The 18159-nt window shown below is 42.9% G+C and overlaps 1 protein-coding gene and 1 pseudogene across 1 annotated transcript in view; one reads left to right on the forward strand and one right to left on the reverse strand.

Moving 5' to 3' along the window:
- The window catches only part of LOC115121880 (metal transporter CNNM4-like), a 59029-nt gene extending 53591 nt beyond the window's left edge, over positions 1–5438 (reverse strand). The window contains exons 1-3 of the mRNA XM_065002611.1: positions 5043–5438; positions 4837–4939; positions 3694–4692 (exon numbers count right to left, since the gene is read on the reverse strand). Of these exons, the coding sequence (XP_064858683.1) occupies positions 3694–4692; positions 4837–4939; positions 5043–5438 (1498 nt within the window). The remainder of the gene's footprint in view (positions 1–3693; positions 4693–4836; positions 4940–5042) is intronic.
- A 5701-nt stretch (positions 5439–11139) lies between these two features.
- Positions 11140–18159, forward strand: part of LOC115121879 (inactive heparanase-2-like) — a 293833-nt pseudogene continuing 286813 nt past the window's right edge.

Genomic DNA, 18159 nt, shown 5'->3' on the forward strand with positions numbered 1-18159 from the left:
ACTTACAGGAGCAATTAGGTTTAGGTGCCTTGCTCAAGGGCACATCAAAAGATGTTTCACCTAGTCGCTTGGGGATTCAAACCAGCAGCCTTTCGGGTACTGGCCAAACGCTTAACAGCTAGGCTACTTACTTACATTTCATGTAAGACTCCTCACCTCCCAACTCCCCCCTAACCCCCTTGCCTTCCTGAATCAGCCTCCATCACAGGGGGGAGAGGGGGAGAAGAGGGGGAGAGGAGGAGAGGAGGAGAGAGGGAGAGGAGGAAAGGGGGAGGAGAGGAGGAGAGGGGGAGAAGGGGAGGAGAGGGGGAGAGGAGGAGAGGAGGACAGGGGGAGAAAGGGAGGAGAGGGGGAGGAGAGGAGGACAGGGGGAGAAGGGGAGGAGAGGGGGAGGAGGGGGAGAGGAGGAGAGGGGGAGAAGGGGAAGAGAGGAGAGGGGGAGAAGGGGAGGAGAGGAGAGGAAGAGAGGGGGAGAGGCGGAGAGGAGGAGAGGGGGAGAGGGGGAGAAGTGGAGGAGAGGAGAGGGGGATAAGGGGAGATGGGGAGAATGGGAGGAGAGGAGGAGGAGAGGAGAGGAGGAGATGGGGAGAGGGGGATAAGGGGAGAGGGGGAGAAGGGGAGGAGAGGGAGGGGGGAGGAGGAGAGGGGGAGGGTAGAGGGAGGAGAGGAGGAGATGGGGAGAGGGGAGAGGGGGAGAAAGGGAGAGGGGGAGGGGGAGGGGAGAGGGAGAGGAGGAGAGGGGGAGAGGGGGAGAAAGGGAGAGGGGAGAGGGGGAGAGGAGGAGAGGGGGAAGGGGAGGGAGGGAGAGAGGAAGAGGAGAGAGGGGGAGGGTGGAGGAGAGGAGAGAGAGTAGGAGATGGGGAGGAGAGGGGAGGGAGGAGAGAGGGGGAGAGGGGGAGGAGGGGGAGAGGGGGAGGGGGAGGAGAGGAGAGGAGAGTAGGAGATGGGGAGGAGAGGAGAGGGGGAGAGGGGGAGAGGAGGAGAGGAGAGCGTGCAACGTGTTAGTTGTCAAATGTTTCTCTGCGTGTACTCACTGCTTATTGTCTGTCTGCTTTGGATTTGGAATTGTGTTTAATAACCTGCCCAGGGACTGTGGTTGAAAATGAGCTATATGGCACTTTTAATAAAACATTGATTAATGTGCACTGTCCCTGTAAAAATACAAATAATCTGAAACTCAAATGTAATATATAATGAGTGTACAAAAAAATGTGGAACAAATGCTCTTTCCATGACATAGAATGACCAGGTGGACCCAGGTGAAAGCTATGATCCCTTATTGATGTCACTTGTTAAATCCACTTCAATCAGTGTAGATGAAGGAGAGGAGACAGGTTAAAGAAGGATGTTTAAGCATTGAGACAGTTGAGACATGGATTGTGTATGTCTGCCATTCAGAGGGTGAATGGACAAGACAAGAAACAGGGAATGGTAGTAGGTGCCAGGCGCACCGGTTTGAGTAAAGAACTGCAACAGTGCTGGGTTTTTCACACTCAACAGTTTCCTGTTTGCACCAAGAATGGTCTACCACCCAAAGGACATCCAGCCAACTTGACTCAACTTTGTGAAGCATTGGAGTCAACATGGGCCAGCATCCCTGGTCTCCTCAGACGCTCTTACAGACAATGGAACATATCTGCCAGTGAACTGATCCTCTGGCATCCACAGCAAGGGAACCAGCAGCAGGGGCAACCCAGTAATCATGTGTGTGGACCAGCTTAAATGTGACACCGGCCTGGAGGAAGAGGAGACTGCGTCTGCAATGGTGAGACAGGCAGCTCTGGAAGTTCCATTTCTACTGCCGTCGATCACAGACAACCAGATGATGAAGAATGTGATAAACATACATTTCATTGAAACCGTGACTGCTACTTTGAGTCACTCCACAAAAATAATGTTGATTGAATAAGGCCCTCTTATCCAGCTCATTTCCATAATTTTAAACCGTTCAGATGACCATCTCTGAGCCCTCACGGACAAGCCAACCGTGTCAATCTGAATAGCATATGAAAGAAGCCCTAGTCCTTTTAAATAGGCTCTCGTCCTAGTGGACACTGCTGTCTCCGTCCCAAAGCCTCCAGTGTGATTCCTGCTAACTGTCAGAGCACATGAAATCTACTTATGTTTACCATGAAACACACAGGAGAGAAACCAAGCCTGTTCATGTCATCCACTCAACAATCTACATTAATTTTATATAGCTGCTAAGAATGTACTGAGTATAAACACAAACCCTTCACACACACACACACACACACACACACACGCACGCGCGCGCACACACACACACACACACACACACACACACACACACACACACACACACACACACACACACACACACACACACACACACACACACAAACCTTTCACACACACACACACACACACACACACACACAAACCTGACGGCTGAACACGATGATTCATACTCTGGTTGTCATGGTAATTAGAGATTATTCCAGCCTCCAGCTTCCTTCAACATTCTTACATGGATGGAGACACTAAGGACCGTATACAGTCACTTTGTGACGTCTCTTCTGGTAGCCTAGCAGTTAGAACACTAGGGCAAGTAACTGAAAGGTCGCTGGTTTGAATACCCAAGCCGACAAGGTGAAAAATCTGTCAATGTGCCCTTCAGCAAGGCACTTAACCCTAATTTGCTCCAGGGGCGACGTTCTTCCATGGCTGACCCTGTAAAACAACATGCACTGCACCTATATTATTATACATTTTTATCGCTTCAAGGAAGTTGTTCAATGGATTATGAATATGGATAATAACTTTCTGTGACATACAGCAACCTATACCATCACCTCCACTTGGACCAGCTGAGCCTGTGTCATCTTATATGACTGACTGTCCAGAGCATAACTGGATTCATATACACCCTGGATTCTCTGCTTTTCAGGACGAGGGAAGTGTAAAGGCTAACTTGAACACTGCACTTATCTATAGATCACTTCTGTCAAACTGGCCAGCACCTGCTGAACAATATCATTGTTTTTTCTCATAGACCATGTGATACAGCGTGGAGGTGACTGAATGGCAGTAATCATGTGATTTATAAACGGTGAGCTCATTAGTCTGTGTGCTCTGATTGGTAACATGTATGTATTTTCTTACCAAATGGTGGTGCATTTCATACATATTTATCTGATTTTGCATTACATTTTTTCTCTATACAACAGTGTATACTGAGCTCAGGTGTGAGTGGGATCTACCTGGCCCAGGGGCGGACTGGGACCAGAAATCTACCTTGGAGAAAATGTTTTCCTTGAGGCCCCCACATCAGCCCATTTTTTGTTTTACCCCCATTATTATCCAGATAATGATAATTTTGCACACAAAGAAAACAATTGACAGGCCCACTGGCCAAAAAATGGACCAGCCTGAAATGCCAGATGACCAGTCCGCCCCTAGCCCGACTTGAAATGCCAGATGGCCCGTCCGCCCCTAGCCCAACTTGAAATGCCAGATGGCCCGTCCGCCCCTAGCCCGACTTGAAATGCCAGATGGCCCGTCCGCCCCTAGGCCGACTTGAAATGCCAGATGGCCCGTCTGCCCCTAGCCGGTCTGAAATGCCGGATGGCCCATCCGCCCCTAGCCCGATCTGAAATGCCAGGTGGCCCGTCTGCCCCTAGCCGGTCTGAAATACCGGATGGCCCGTCCGCCCCTAGCCCGTCCTATTACCTCTCTTGAACTCCTCCAGCATCACATCCAGTTTGGTGTCTCTGAACACACAGTGCATGGGGTGTTTGTAGAACTGGGTGATGGTCTTCAGCGGGGTGCAGTCATCCGGGTCCACGAACGCCAGGTCTTTGACGAACAGGATATCAACGATGTTGGACCTGTCGTTCTCATAGACCGGGATCCGGGTGAACCCGCTCTGCATGACGTCAGACATAGTACAGAAGTCTAGAACAGCATCTGAAGAGAGCATATAACAGTCCACCAGAGGGGTGTGAACTTGTTCTACGGTCTTGGTGCGTAACTCCAGGGCGCCCTGGATGATGTTGAGTTCCTCTTTGACCAGGTCGTGGTAGGGGTCTGTGACGCGCAGCATGGCCACCAGTTTCTCTCTGGTGTAGAAGTTACTGATCTCCTGGTGAAGCATGATGTCTAGGAGCTTGGAGATGGGGTAGGAGATGGGGAAGGAGACCAGCATTAGAAGCCGGGTGGCCCAGATGGTTTTGGAGGCGATGGCTAGGCTGTGTCTGGACGCCACAGAGTGAGGCAGGATCTCTCCTATGAAGAAAATCCCGAAAGTGCAGGTAGCAAGGGAGGTGGGAGTCATCCCTATAATCTGGCACATCCACACCACGAAACAGGTGTTGGTCAGCACGTTTCCGAGTACCACAGTACATAGGATGTAGTTGCCATGTTTACGCACGGATTCGATCTTGTGTGCGTATTTTTGTTCCTTCTCGGTGCCGCTGTTTTGGAGAACACGGAGCTCGACGGGATCCATGGCTAGCATACTGATGTTCAGCCCGCTGCAGAGCGCAGAGAGCCCCAGTAGCATCACCGACACTCCCAACTGGAGCCACACATCCGCATGCGGGGGTCGCTCCACCACGGCTAGCCAGAAGTCTCTGGTGCTGAAATGCTCCCACTTCACCCCGTCAGACGCGCACATAGAGTAGTATTTGATCCGCTCATCTTTGCGCAGGTCTTTGGCGAGCAGCTCCACTATAGAATCAGAATCAAATTCCAAGAAGGTCATCATCAGACAAAAGAAAAACGCACAATAACATGTAAGATTTTTTTTATTTTTTAAATGTAAACTGAGATCGAACAACAATAAAAACGTAACTATAGACTAAATAAACGGACCTAGAACAGAGTTGTGGCTGGACGCAGACCTGAAGGAACCCAGGAGCTCGATGTCAGAACTCCGAGCATGCTCGTCCACGCACGGGTTCTGTTTGGGAGGGACCTAAATTCAAATGGATGTTTTATCACGATATTTAGGTTATTTCATAAAACCTATTTAATACATAGCTTTAATGGTAAATGGTCAATACACTCAATAAACTAACCAGTCTCTCCCCCTCTCCTCGCTTTCGCACTCCACCTGGTTCTTCTATGAAGGCGATCCATGGTGCGGCAGCGGCAGCTTCTGGTCTCCTACTCCCAGAGTGGTTGTTGGCTCTCTGTGTAACCGAGGATGCTGCGTAGTAAACCCGCAGCATGAAGCGCGTACCCTCGGTCGCCTGGAGCAGCCCGTCCTGCACTGACAGCTCCCCGGCTTTAGTGTCCTCTGGGCGGACGCCAAGCAATCCCTTCGCCTGGGCTGGGAGAAAGAAGAGGAGGCTGATAAGGGTGAAGAGGTGAAACGACAGCTGGCGGTAGGGATGAGGTGAGATGCGATGAGGTGAGGAGGAAGCTACCGCAGCATCAGCAGCCATCATGCTGAATAAACTACAGAGGGACATTGGCGGGGGTTGGGTCACGTGGTCACGGTTTTTACGCTGGCTCTGCTTGAATCAGCATAACAGCTGGACAGCCACACACCGAGGAAAGAGAGAAGAGAGGGTTGGCCGTGAGCGAGAGAGAGAGAGAGCGAGCGAGAGAGAGATCGGGCATGTGTGGGCCTTACAAAATCCCATGCAGTACAATGACGTAATGTCATTTTGCGTGCCATTACAATCTAAAAATAGAAGACAGGAAATGCCCCATCATCAGAGCTACTTCCCAGGGTGACTGTCTGTCGCTCCGTGCAGAGACCACAATCATAGAAACACACCAAATAGTCTACTCTACTATACTCTACTGTGTGGTGTGTGTGTGTGTGTGTGTGTGTGTGTGTGTGTGTGTGTGTGTGTGTGTGTGTGTGTGTGTGTGTGTGTGTCGTTTTTGGGGTGTTATTTACTTTACTGTTGATATTTTTGACTACTTTTACTTTTACTCCACTACATTCCAAAAAAATAGATGTACTTTTTACTCCCAATAATTTCCCCTGAAACCCAAAAGTACTGTAACATTTCACGCACCTGTCAATATGACGTTTGTCATCCCTACTGCCTCTGTTCTGGTAGACTCACTTAACACGAATACTGTGTTAGTAAATGATGTCTGAGTGTTGGAGTTCGAACCTGTCTGTCTGTAAATGGTGCTGTCTAGTTTGCTTAATATAAGGAATTTGATGTATAGCATTTACTTGTGCTTTTTACTTTTTCTCAAGTATTACAGTTGAGTACTTGTTCCACTTTTTTTTCTACTTTTTCCAATATACTGAAGTATATTTAAAACCAGATACTTTTACTCAATTAGTATTTTACTGGGTGACTTTTACTTTTACTTGAGTGATTTTCTATTAAGGTATGTTTACTTTGACTAAAGTATGACAATTGAGTACTTTTTCCACCGCTGTATGTATAGTCTCGCTAACACCAGACTGAGGCACAGCATGCTCTGTAGTCACGTGGGTCGTGCGTCAGCCAGGCTAGTGCGTGTACGTGTGCGTTTGTTCATTTTGTATCCCTGTTTGTCTATAAAGGCTATTTTTTTCACAATCGGCATCCTCCTCATCATCCGAGTCATTACCATCACAATCATCCTCATCATAATTACCAGAATAATTATCATCCTAATCATAATTATCATCATCAGCATCATTATCACATTGGGTCAGTCGATTTGTTCTAGAAACTATTATAGAGTATTCCATGAGATGGCAGTGTAGACTCTCCACCAGCTCTGGAATCAAATTCCGCTGAAAGGGCTCTTCAACTGAAGTTGAGCTGTTCATTTAGCCTCCTGATGTGAGTAATGTCATTTCATTTCACATTATAGGTTATAGACATTAAAGTGATTTAATTAGTGTAGTATTAAATGCATAGTTGCATTTTAAAGCCAATAATAGGTTATGGGTCAATGTTTTGGGCCTTATTTCTAATGTTCTAATTATTTATAACCACAATTATTATTTATATATTATTTAGACTTTTCAGGAACCAATCAGATTTAGGCAAACTACATTTTCTTAATTGTAGGCCTGGTGCCAAAGTCCATTTAAAATATATTTTCAGATTTTAGTATAGCCTACATGTTAAACTAATGTAAGCCATACAACGAGAAATGTGGGCAGATTTAGCAAAGCACGCCATTCATTTGGTTTAATACTATGATAAATCAAAACACAGATAAGAACACGGAGGGACTTGGGCCATGTTCATTTGATTAACAGTGATACAAAAAATGCCATGACTAGAAACCATAGAGACGATAATATTCCTTGTTCCAAAACGTTGTGTCCTGCTGAGCCGGCCCTTGGTTGCTCTTTCGTCCAGCGGTAGGCCAACCTCTCTGCCTCTGCTATTCTCCTCCTAACCCAGCAGATTTCACACAAAAGCACGCTTCCCCTCTTCAGGTCCTCACACTTCGTCAATATTCGTAAGAGCGAGCGTCAACAGTGCCTTTTAAGCCGTGACCCTTTCCTCACCTGTTTGAGACATTTGTCTAAAATCCTGCTTGTCCGTAAAAAGCCGATTCTCACTCCTTCGCCCCCGCTCCCTCTCTGCTACCATGCTCCAAAATCACTTTTATTTGCCTAAATATATTTTCATTTGGAGGCATAATCGAAGTCAGATATGAATCATTTTAAGGAAATAATAAGCCATATAACCACAAAAATGTAAAGGTCTTATTGAGCTCTTAAATTCTGTTCAAATCTTAAAGCTACATACATTTCAACAATATACCTTTTCATATAGGCTATACTTGCTTCACAGACGAAATGGCTTTTACATGTAGAGATGTGTTCGTTGTTCTACTGTCTGTTGCACTTTCCCCCATGTAAATGACTATTTTTCGTTTATAATATAATATTATTGGGCTATTAGAGCTGTTGTTGTTGTTATTATTATTGTCATAATTATTAGCATGTTATTATTAGGGTATAGGACTATGGTGGTGTTGTTTACAGTTTCTATAGATTTTTTCACCTTGGATACAAGGCCAGGGCTTACTTTTGTTTATTTTCTGTTGAATGGAGTCGAAAAGTTATAGTTTTCCTAAAATAATATTTAACATTTAGTCATTATTTTGTCAAAACCTTCCGAAAGTAATTACTCAAAGTCAACGATAGGCTACACACACTTTTGATGGCTTATGCCACTGGCGTAAATAGTTTAAGTTAGTAGGAAAAAGGCGCCGTGAGAAAACATTCGACAAGTGTTAATAAAAGCAGAAGAATAGTGTTGTTTGGCCTACGTTATTTTCTAAGTCGAAACGAATTTGACACTTGGCAAATTTTCCGTGCAGTGATGAGAAACACGATAAAGTCAAGAAATGCACGTCTGTCTGAAGGTAGCGAGTTCACCAACACACCCACCGCAGATCGATTTTAGCACAACAATCTTCTACGATTTTTCTATCTTAGAAACACAACTTTAATGTTCTTCAATTTTGATAATGTGCTATCACAATTGAACTCCAATTGTTTGAAGTAGTTGAAATATATTTTCACATAGGCAACAACTTGTTTCTATAATGTTATTCAAGTCTTATATGACGAGAAAATAAACAATGAAGTAGGGTAGGCCTATAGCGAGCCTTATTGGTCCTTAATGTTTTGCTGTAGGCTACTTATTTCATGTAAGGTACTCTTTATATTATATTTAATTTAGTTGTAATTTCTGGAAATCTTACAGACTGTGGCTTTATCCCATCTATTTGAGTATCAGAACAATATATATATATTTTTTGCAAATTGCATTCACCATAGCCTATCCGTCTCCATATTGTTCAGGGAGTGGGGCATCAAATACTTGTTATAAATCCCTTTGAGTTCTATTTAACATTTTAATAACAACTAATGGGGAAACAAATCTAACCTTTATGAAAATCACATACTGTGTATACCTCTCAATCCCAAACACTTTACACAATATGTCTTCGACATCTTAAAACGCACATCAAAACGCTCCAAATGACGTCTTTCTGCCATAGACATGCAGTGAAAGACCATAACCTGAAGAGGGATTTTGTTCGGTTGCCATATGGCCGATACATCCGTGGCGGGACATATCAACGACTAATTTCTTATCCTGGTAAAGTGATGGATCAAGCGAAGATCCCACTGCGATATGAAGATATTGATATATAGAGATAGAGATGTTTGGAGAGGCTGAAAGGGAGGCAGAGGTTTGCTCCCCGTTGTTAGAGGTGCATATTTGGAATAGATGGACAGGGTCTTATAGGACCCTGGGGTGCGTGTCTGATCCTGGACCACATATCTATGAACAGTTGCTGACCCATGATCGATGAACAGCAACTGGCTCGTTGCTCTCCGTTGCCCTAGCTGCTAAAGACGTTGTCGTACATGTCCCTTCGATGTTTGTCTCCACATTACCTTTGTTTTTCTATGGTTCTCTTTCGGTCAGTTTGTAGAGCATGGCGCTTTCAACGCTAGGATAGTGGGTTCGATCTCCGGGGCCACCTATACATTAATGTATAACTGTGCATTTCTTTGCTCAAAAGCGCCTGCTAAATAGCATATAGAGTTGAACCAGGCCTCACGAACTTTCAATAATGAATATCGAGATTTCTAAGAGTTGTTTGAATGTCTTAATGTTGGTGCGTTCAACATGAAGTTGGTTAAGTAGACAATACAACCTGTTAACTTTTAACAGAGGGGATTACGCAAAGTTCTTTCCATATCTTAGTCTTCCAAATCACAGTGCATCAGGCACTTTCTCTCCACGGAAGTAGCCTACAATCAGTGACCTCAGACGACCAGAGCCATTAGGCTGAGACGAGCCAGACCGAGGTGAGGCGAAGTTGTTGGGATAACCACCAGCGACCAAGCTGTGTGTAGGCCCTCTGATCAAAGAACATCTGGAGAGAGACTTTATACAACCTTTTTATATGTATGTTAAATCTGTAGGCTGTAGAGTTCTAAATTGGTTTTAAATATGTTTTTGGAAGCGCACCAAGTACGGCTGAGTTTGGTTGTGTTCTCCAAAGCTCAGGGTTGATCATGGTTAAGCCTGTAAAGCGCGATGAAGTCACGGGTTAAACTGTAAACATATTAGCACAGATCAAACTATGAGAAAACATTAGCCTGGTGATCGAAGCTGCTCTATTTGAACAAAACACAATTGAATACAGATTTAGCCATTACACAGCCTACTTGTGCGTAGAACCAACACAACAACATATGTTATCGCATAGCCAACTAGTAACTTGCCTTGTCTTGTTGGCCTTACTGATCTAGGACCGTACCCCAATGAATTCACTTTTCAATCACAGTGTATAAAAACCGTTCCGTTCAAAAGTTTAACAACATCAATGGGTCTATATTTCATTTATTTACTTTGACGTGTATTTGTTTTACAAGGCCTAGGCATTCAACTTTCTTTCATAAGAGATTTGTGATTCACAGATAATTGGAAAATATAAATGATCAGGCTCCTACGTGGCCCTGCAATTGTAATTTCCGTGATTAATTCGATTGTTTTTTTTTACCCAAATCAAATCCTCACTTATTTCCAAGATCCATGGTCCACTAGTTTTTGCCTAAGTAGGCTATTTCTAGAGAATACTTTTGAATACACGGTTTTCATAACGCTTGTTTTTAATCATTTCATTTGTTATAAGGATGTGTTGGTATTGTTTCGCCCGAGAGTGACAAAACATGAAAATATATTGTTGCCATTTACAAGAAGGAATGAGGCCTTTATTTGACTGGTAAAACGAGGAAATGGTCATTTGGCCTGCACGGTAGGCCAAATAAGGCGTCCCTCTCTCTCCCAGTTTGTTTTGATAAGCACCGTTATTTGACGTGTTTCCATTTAGTTTCTTCCTCTATTGACGTTCTGCGTATAAGCCAAGTCCCCCATGGGAAAACCATAAAAATAACGTTGAAATCTAAAATAGGCCTACATTCATATGAATGTTATGATTTCATTATACATTTGTTTTATACACAATTCAATTTACATGAAAATTGATGTTTTGTGGCAGGCACATCAAGTTCACAAGTCATACAAACAAGAAATAGTCTGTTGTTGAGCTCTGCGATGCGCACTTAGAATATTGATAAATAGCCCCCCTGATCACTGTTTTCTCCCCTACACCTCAAGGTTATTATGAGCCTTCATACAGTACCTTAGAGAAAAAAACACTGCTGAGTCCTGGAGCAGGGCGGTGCTGCTTCCTCTCCGGCTCATGGCCCTCTCTATCGGGAAGGCTGGCCCAGGGCGTGCGCTACCCTTTCCAGATCTCAAAAACACGGAGGGGCGGGGGGCGCAGCGGGAGACGGACAGAAAGAAAGACAGATCTCTTCCCTCAAAGGAGAGTGCATTCGGACTATAAGGTATAACTATAGCTTCTCTCACTTTCCCTCAAACCGCAGAGCACGGCCTTAATTTTAAAAACAGTGTTCCATCCGTGGTACCAAGCCAGGAAGATGCCCAAACCGACGACATGTCCCTTCCCAGGCTCCCCTCTGTGGCTGGCATCCGTTGCTCTGATGGTGCAGTCGGTGATCTCCACTTCGTCGACCTACCGGAGACCTGCACCGGGCGGCGGGGGGAAGAGAACGGGGTTCATGGAGAGGACGCTGATTCTGCTGGACGTCAACACCCGCAGTCCAGTACAAGTTCTTAACGACAACTTCCTCTCTTTACAGCTGGATCCGTCCATTATAAAGGACGGGTGGCTGGACTTCCTGAGGTAGATTCCCTTATCACGCTGTCTGCTGTATCGGCTTTACCATTGTATTCTCATGTTTGGATCAAATGCATTGTTTTTGGTTTAGATGTCTCCGTTGAGCATGATCGGATTCAGTTGTATTACTATATTATGATTTTGGGGAATCTTTAAACCATTTCAGATAGTTGGTTGATGTCGATTTGTGCATCGGGCCTTTGTTTAGGTGACATTCGATATGGGGTATATGAAAATATGGAGTGGGCTAGGGATTGTAGCAGGCCTAACTTCCTAATAACGTCGTCGAGCTTTACGTCTCGATCACACCGACAGTATTTTGCCTTTTGGTACATCAGAAGTACATTCATTTCCAATGGAACGCTGCGTTTGAACTACAGCATTTCGTTGCAGAGGCAGTTGCAGGGCGTTCTGTGTGGTGCATATGTTGGATTTATCGAACGTATGTATCAAACTGTATGCGAGGACGGCTTGCCAGAAATGGTAGCCGGAGGGGAATGTTGAACTACTGTTGCACACATATCCAGAAGAAGCTGCTTACCATTTTGCACAAGGCACAAGGACACAGTCGGTGTTATCGAGGCGTTACCAATTTGTTTGTATATTATAGTCGCCTATTTTCTCATTTCAGTTCAGACACATTTTAACACCTTTTTGACGTCATTCTCCCGTGGCATGCGTGAATCAGCCGACCCACTGGGAACACACTGGTTAAATAAACGTTGTTTCCACGACATTGAAATGAAATCACGTTGAACAAACGTGGAAGAGACGTTGAATTCACGTCTGTGCCAAGTGGGTACACAGTATGTAACTTATAAACATCTCTTTATTAACCTGGTGGTGTTAATAATAGGATTAGAAGTGGAATAATACTATATATATATATATATATATATATATATATATATATATATAGTTCACGACTGCATCGCAAAAGGTTGGGTATGGAGGAGGATAGTTTATATTGCGAGTAGCAGGTCTACATGGTGCATATGAGGCTCCCTAAAGACTTTCCGTAAACATAGGTTTCTTATTTCCAAAGAAAGGTCCACTGTTATTGTCTGGGAGGAGAGAACGAGGTCATGACATTTTAACATAGCTATATGATGTAAGAATGATTCGTTAGAAATGCAATTGAGTATCAGTTTGTATTACTCTATATCGACATGTTTGTGATCCTGAAAAACAGTTGGAATTGGCTACTCAGATATTATTGGAGCCACAGAATGTGGTGCCCTGGAAGTAAACCATTTCATCTTCCAATCTGCTTTAGCTATTGCGCAACCTTCCCAGATTGAACTTTCACCAGTCAGGATTTGAGCAAAAATTGAATTCTGGCTTAACTAGATAAAACATATATTCCTAGAAGAACGCTTTCAATCATATGGAGCTACAACTTCAGTCGATGCTGTCAATTCAATGTTTGTGTATTGTCTGGTTGATTTGTATGGTATCAACCTTCAGCAAGTAAATGTTGTCTGCATCAATTTAATAATAATAATGGTAATGATTAGCATAATGAACATAATCATAATAATCATAATATCAATAACACCCTCATGTGATTAAACAATTATAGCCTTCCAGCAAGTTTTTGCTTTACTTTGGTTCATACTTTTCACCACCTTCCTCTGTCTGTATTCACTGACTATTTCAATGCACATTTTTCTAAAACATTTCTCCCAGATTTCTTTCTTAAAATGTAGTGTTGACGTTTATATGAACCGATATTTGAATTAACAGGCCTAGAGGAAACTTTGGTGATCGTCATATCTGATCATTTACCGCTCAAGCAACCTGAATCCATGGCCTAAATTCATTTTTTTTGCTCGGTCGGTGGATTTTAGAAACATAAAAAGGCAATTATTAAAATACAAAGCTAGGTGATTTAACTACTACAATAGTCTACAATTATCATCAAAATTGCACTGCATGAATTCGGCTAAAATTACAACATGGAATGTGTCGGGCTATATTCTGTTTACAAAAACAACACAATAAGTTAGGCCTAAATGCTAATCCCATAAAATATTATTGAACACTGCATTAAAGCTACAGTACAATTTCCAGTAATTTAAATTAATGGGAACTATTCCTTTAATTTAGAAGAATGTGACATAAATAATAAATATACGCCTACTATAAAACGTTCATTTTCTCCATGTTTTTGGTCAAATGAGATTTTGTAAACAAATAATGACCCGTTTGAAATGTTATTTTCAAAAGTAAGCCAATGGAATGTCATTCCTTGAATAATACAGAAAACAAGTGCAATCTGCATGTGAAAATGTCTTGCATGGGATTTATTTTGCTCCACTGTTTTTTTGGTGGTCCACTTTTAATGATATGCACAAATTACAATGTGGCTACGGTCGAAAAGTAGAACGTTTCTGTTTTTCATTCCGTGTCCAGTTTGGTGACACAACAGTAGAATGGAACGTAATCCTTTACACGATTTCTATTCTAGAGTCGAGAGATATATTATATATATTATGTTATATTATATATTATTGATAGAAGGTTAACAGCGGCACGGTGAGAGGGTCATAATAGTCCTGTTATAATGGAAAAGCTTTCATGTCCTACTTATAAGGCCATTATGTAAATACAAGTAGGGTTCACTCGCTTGACTCTCAGAGAAACCTATAAGTGGGAAGAATAGTCAAATGTATTTAGGAAGGCCAGTCTGGAAAACTCATGGATAGGGACTTTCCAGAGAGTGTGGAAGAAAGTTGGGTCTTTCTGGGCACCATCATAAATGTTGCCCCGTGACATCTAAAAAAGTACTCCCGTGATAAATGAAATTGGCTGCATGTCTAGCTTTCTTTTCCTGAATCTGAATGTACAGGGCTAGCAAGCGATATCATGTAAATAAAACTGTCATTGTTTTATTACGTGAGCTGTTTGTCTAGTGAAAGTAGTTCTCAGCCTCTGTTGAGTATGTCGCTAGTGCTGGATAGTGCAACGACCATATACCCACTACAGAAATTATTTTCAAAATAACATCAAAGTAAAAGTAATTTCTTCTCAGAGTTGTATTTATACGTTGTGTATATGCATAATCTTAAATACATTGCAATCGTGTTGGGTTTTTCATGCCATTTGTTTTGATACTTAAACAACAACATTTGAGATGTATTTGTGAACATATTCTTACCAGTCCTCTGTCTCCCTGTGTAGTTCCAAGCGTTTGGTAACCCTAGCCCGAGGTCTGTCCCCAGCCTATCTGAGGTTCGGAGGAAAGAGAACAGACTTCCTCCACTTCCACAACCTGAAGAACCTTGCCAAGTTCAGAGGCCCCGGCCCAGATTACTACCTAAAGAACTACGAAGATGGTGAGTTAGGCATTATGGATTTGATTATTAATTTACAAAAATGTTAAACACTAAGTTGTCATCTTTATTTCTTGTGTTGTTTTCCCAATTTGATTATACAATGTTTTGAGATGTTTAAATATACTTTAGATACAGTTGAAATCTTCTATATCCATGTTTAACCATAGGTCTATACTTGTTCTGGAGAAATTGAAATTCAAGCAAGCTTTATTAGCATGATAAACACATTTTAACTAGAATGACTCGTTTCTGGTCTCTGTGTCCACCCTCAGACATAGTACGTAGTGACATCGCGCTGGACAAACAGAGGGGCTGTAAGCTGGCCAACCACCCCATCATGATGCTGGAACTGCAGAGAGAGAAGGCAGCTCAGATGCAGCTCGTCCTCCTCAAGGAACAGGTCTCCAACATCTACAGTAACATCACAATAACAGGTAGGAGATCACACACACACACACACACACACACACACACACACACACACACACACACACACACACACACACACACACACACACACACACACACACACTCTCTCTCTCTCTCTCTCTCTCTCTCTCCCTCTCCCCTCTCTCCCTCTCCCTCTCCCTCTCTCTCTCTCTCTCTCTCTCTCTCTCTCCCTCCTCTCTCTCTCTCTCTCTCTCTCTCTCTCCCTCACACTGTTTAGTAAGTCAATCTTGCCAGAGCACAGCGATGTAAACCATCACCCCTCATAATGACTAATGAAGGGATGGAGAGGAAGCGGGGAGGTGGAGACTACTGGCATTACTGAATGGAAGGTCTAATGTGTGTGTGTGTGCGTGTGCATGTGCGTGTGAGAGCGAGTGTGTCTGGGTTTGTGTAAGACTGTTGCTGAGTCCCAGTTTCCTTGGCTTCCCAGGGTGGTAACTGAGAACAGTTCGGGGCTGGCTGACAGTAGGCTGGGTATACCGTATTATTTTGTAAACACTGCAAATTACAAATGAAATTGATACAGCTGCATGTTAAGTTTAATTGCGTCATTTTATTCCAGTGTGTGTGTGTGTTTATGCGTGCTTGCATGTGTACGTGTGTGTACATGTGGGTGTGTTACTGTTCTGTTGGTGGTTATTATAAATGGTGTGTTGCAATGCTTTGCGGTACTTACAATACCAGTTGTGGTTCCACATGTAATGATGGTTATTTCAAACCAAACCATGTACTGCAGCTATAGTTTGATCATTGTTATGAAATTACCATTTTACTGCTAGAAGTACAGTAAAATACTAAGTAAACGTCAGTCTAGCAAAACCAAACATAACCCCAGATGCAGTCTGCATTTCTAACTGATCAACTGTAATGTAGAATATTCCAGAGAGAAGAGATGAGGAAACTACAGCTGTTTGTGATTTATTAGAATAAAAAAATGAGTGTAACCCCCCCGCCCCCATGCCTGCCCTAAATCTGTCTTGAGAAACACACACTGCAACTAAGGAGATATTCATATGATGAAATATCAGGAATATTGAGTGATTATTCAGACATATTTACCATTAGAGAAATGATGCCATGACAGATAATTCCACTATTTTCACTGGAGACTTCAGAAATACTAATGTGTACATTAATACATATTCATATTTCATACATCTTTATATTATCCCATGGGAATCTTCTAGCATCTGCATGTTCATCATACATGCTCCACTAAGGGGTTTTGCATGAAGCCATTTTTAATATACTGTAGTTTATTAGGTATGTTCTTACGGCAGCGTAGCCTAGTGGTTAGAGCGTTGGACTAGTAACCGGAAGGTTGCAAGTTCAAACCCCCGAGCTGACAAGGTACAAATCTGTCTGCCCCTGAACAGGCAGTTAACCCACTGTTCCCAGGCCGTCATTGAAAATAAGAATGTGTTCTTAACTGACTTGCCTAGTTAAATAAAGGTTAAATTAAATGTATACATTGATATTCCTAGATATCCTTGAAGTCTATGCAGATCATCCATCATTGTAGAAGATCTTCATACCATACATACACAGGAGAGGTAAAGGGTTTGAATGAACAGCTTTTTCACGCATCTCCACTATTTCACGTCCTGTATTATCAGACCCTGCTGATTCCCTTTGGTGAAGAGGTAGACATTGATGGGGATGTGTGTGTGTGTGTGTGTGTGTGTGTGTGTGTGTGTGTGTGTGTGTGTGAACAGTATGTAAGTCTGTGTATCATAAACTGTGTGATTTCAAAGGGGCACTAGTGAAAACATGGCCTGACTGCTCCTATCTTCTAGCGCTGAAGAGATGCATGGAGGAGAACCGTTTGTTCATGTTTAGGTGCAGAGGAGTTTCAGTTCACAAGTTCAGGAGTCACACTGTGTATCACCCTGTTCTTTCTCTGTTGCAGCCTTGTAACATGGGTCTTATCATGAGATTGTGCCACAATATGGCCTAGCAATGTATTCTGGTCCAAATGAAAGGCTCTTCTTCCTTTCTTCAAAGTTGTCTTTGTTCTTTTCCACTGTCGCCCTACATTTGGTTTGGGGATGGATTAGGTCCCAGGGTTTTCTTTAACCTTCTGTGCCATGTCAGTTTGAAAAAAGCGCCGCTCAAATACTATTTGATCGATTGATTTATGATCAGTCATATTGATAAAGAAATCAGGAGACACATTCTGCTCCGGTTATGTACTACATTAACAAAGCAGTGAATTAATGAGAAGTAAAGGACATAGAGATCCTATAATGTATAGTAATTTACAGGGAATTATAGTGACATTGTCACGATCGTCGTTGTAAGGATGGTCGGACCAAGGTGCAGCGTGGTAGGTGTACATTTGACTTTTATTAAAATGACACCGAAAAACAACAAAATACAAAAACGATCTTAAGTCAACATGCAGTGCAGAAAGCAACTACACACAAACATGATCCCACATTCTAAGGTGGGAAAAAGGGCTGCCTAAGTATGATCCCCAATCAGAGACAACGATAAACAGCTGCCTCTGATTGGGAACCATACTAGGCCAACAAAGAAATAGAAACATAGATTTGCCCACCCAAGTCACCCCCTGACCTAACCAAATAGAGAATAAACAAGGCTCTCTAAGGTCAGGGCGTGACAGACATTTATAGCATAATGATTAAATAGGACGCTATGGTGTGTTCCATCTTTGTATTTAATTGCTCGTTAA

This window comes from Oncorhynchus nerka, linkage group LG16, assembly GCF_034236695.1.
Source record: "Oncorhynchus nerka isolate Pitt River linkage group LG16, Oner_Uvic_2.0, whole genome shotgun sequence".
Lineage (NCBI taxonomy): Eukaryota > Metazoa > Chordata > Actinopteri > Salmoniformes > Salmonidae > Oncorhynchus > Oncorhynchus nerka.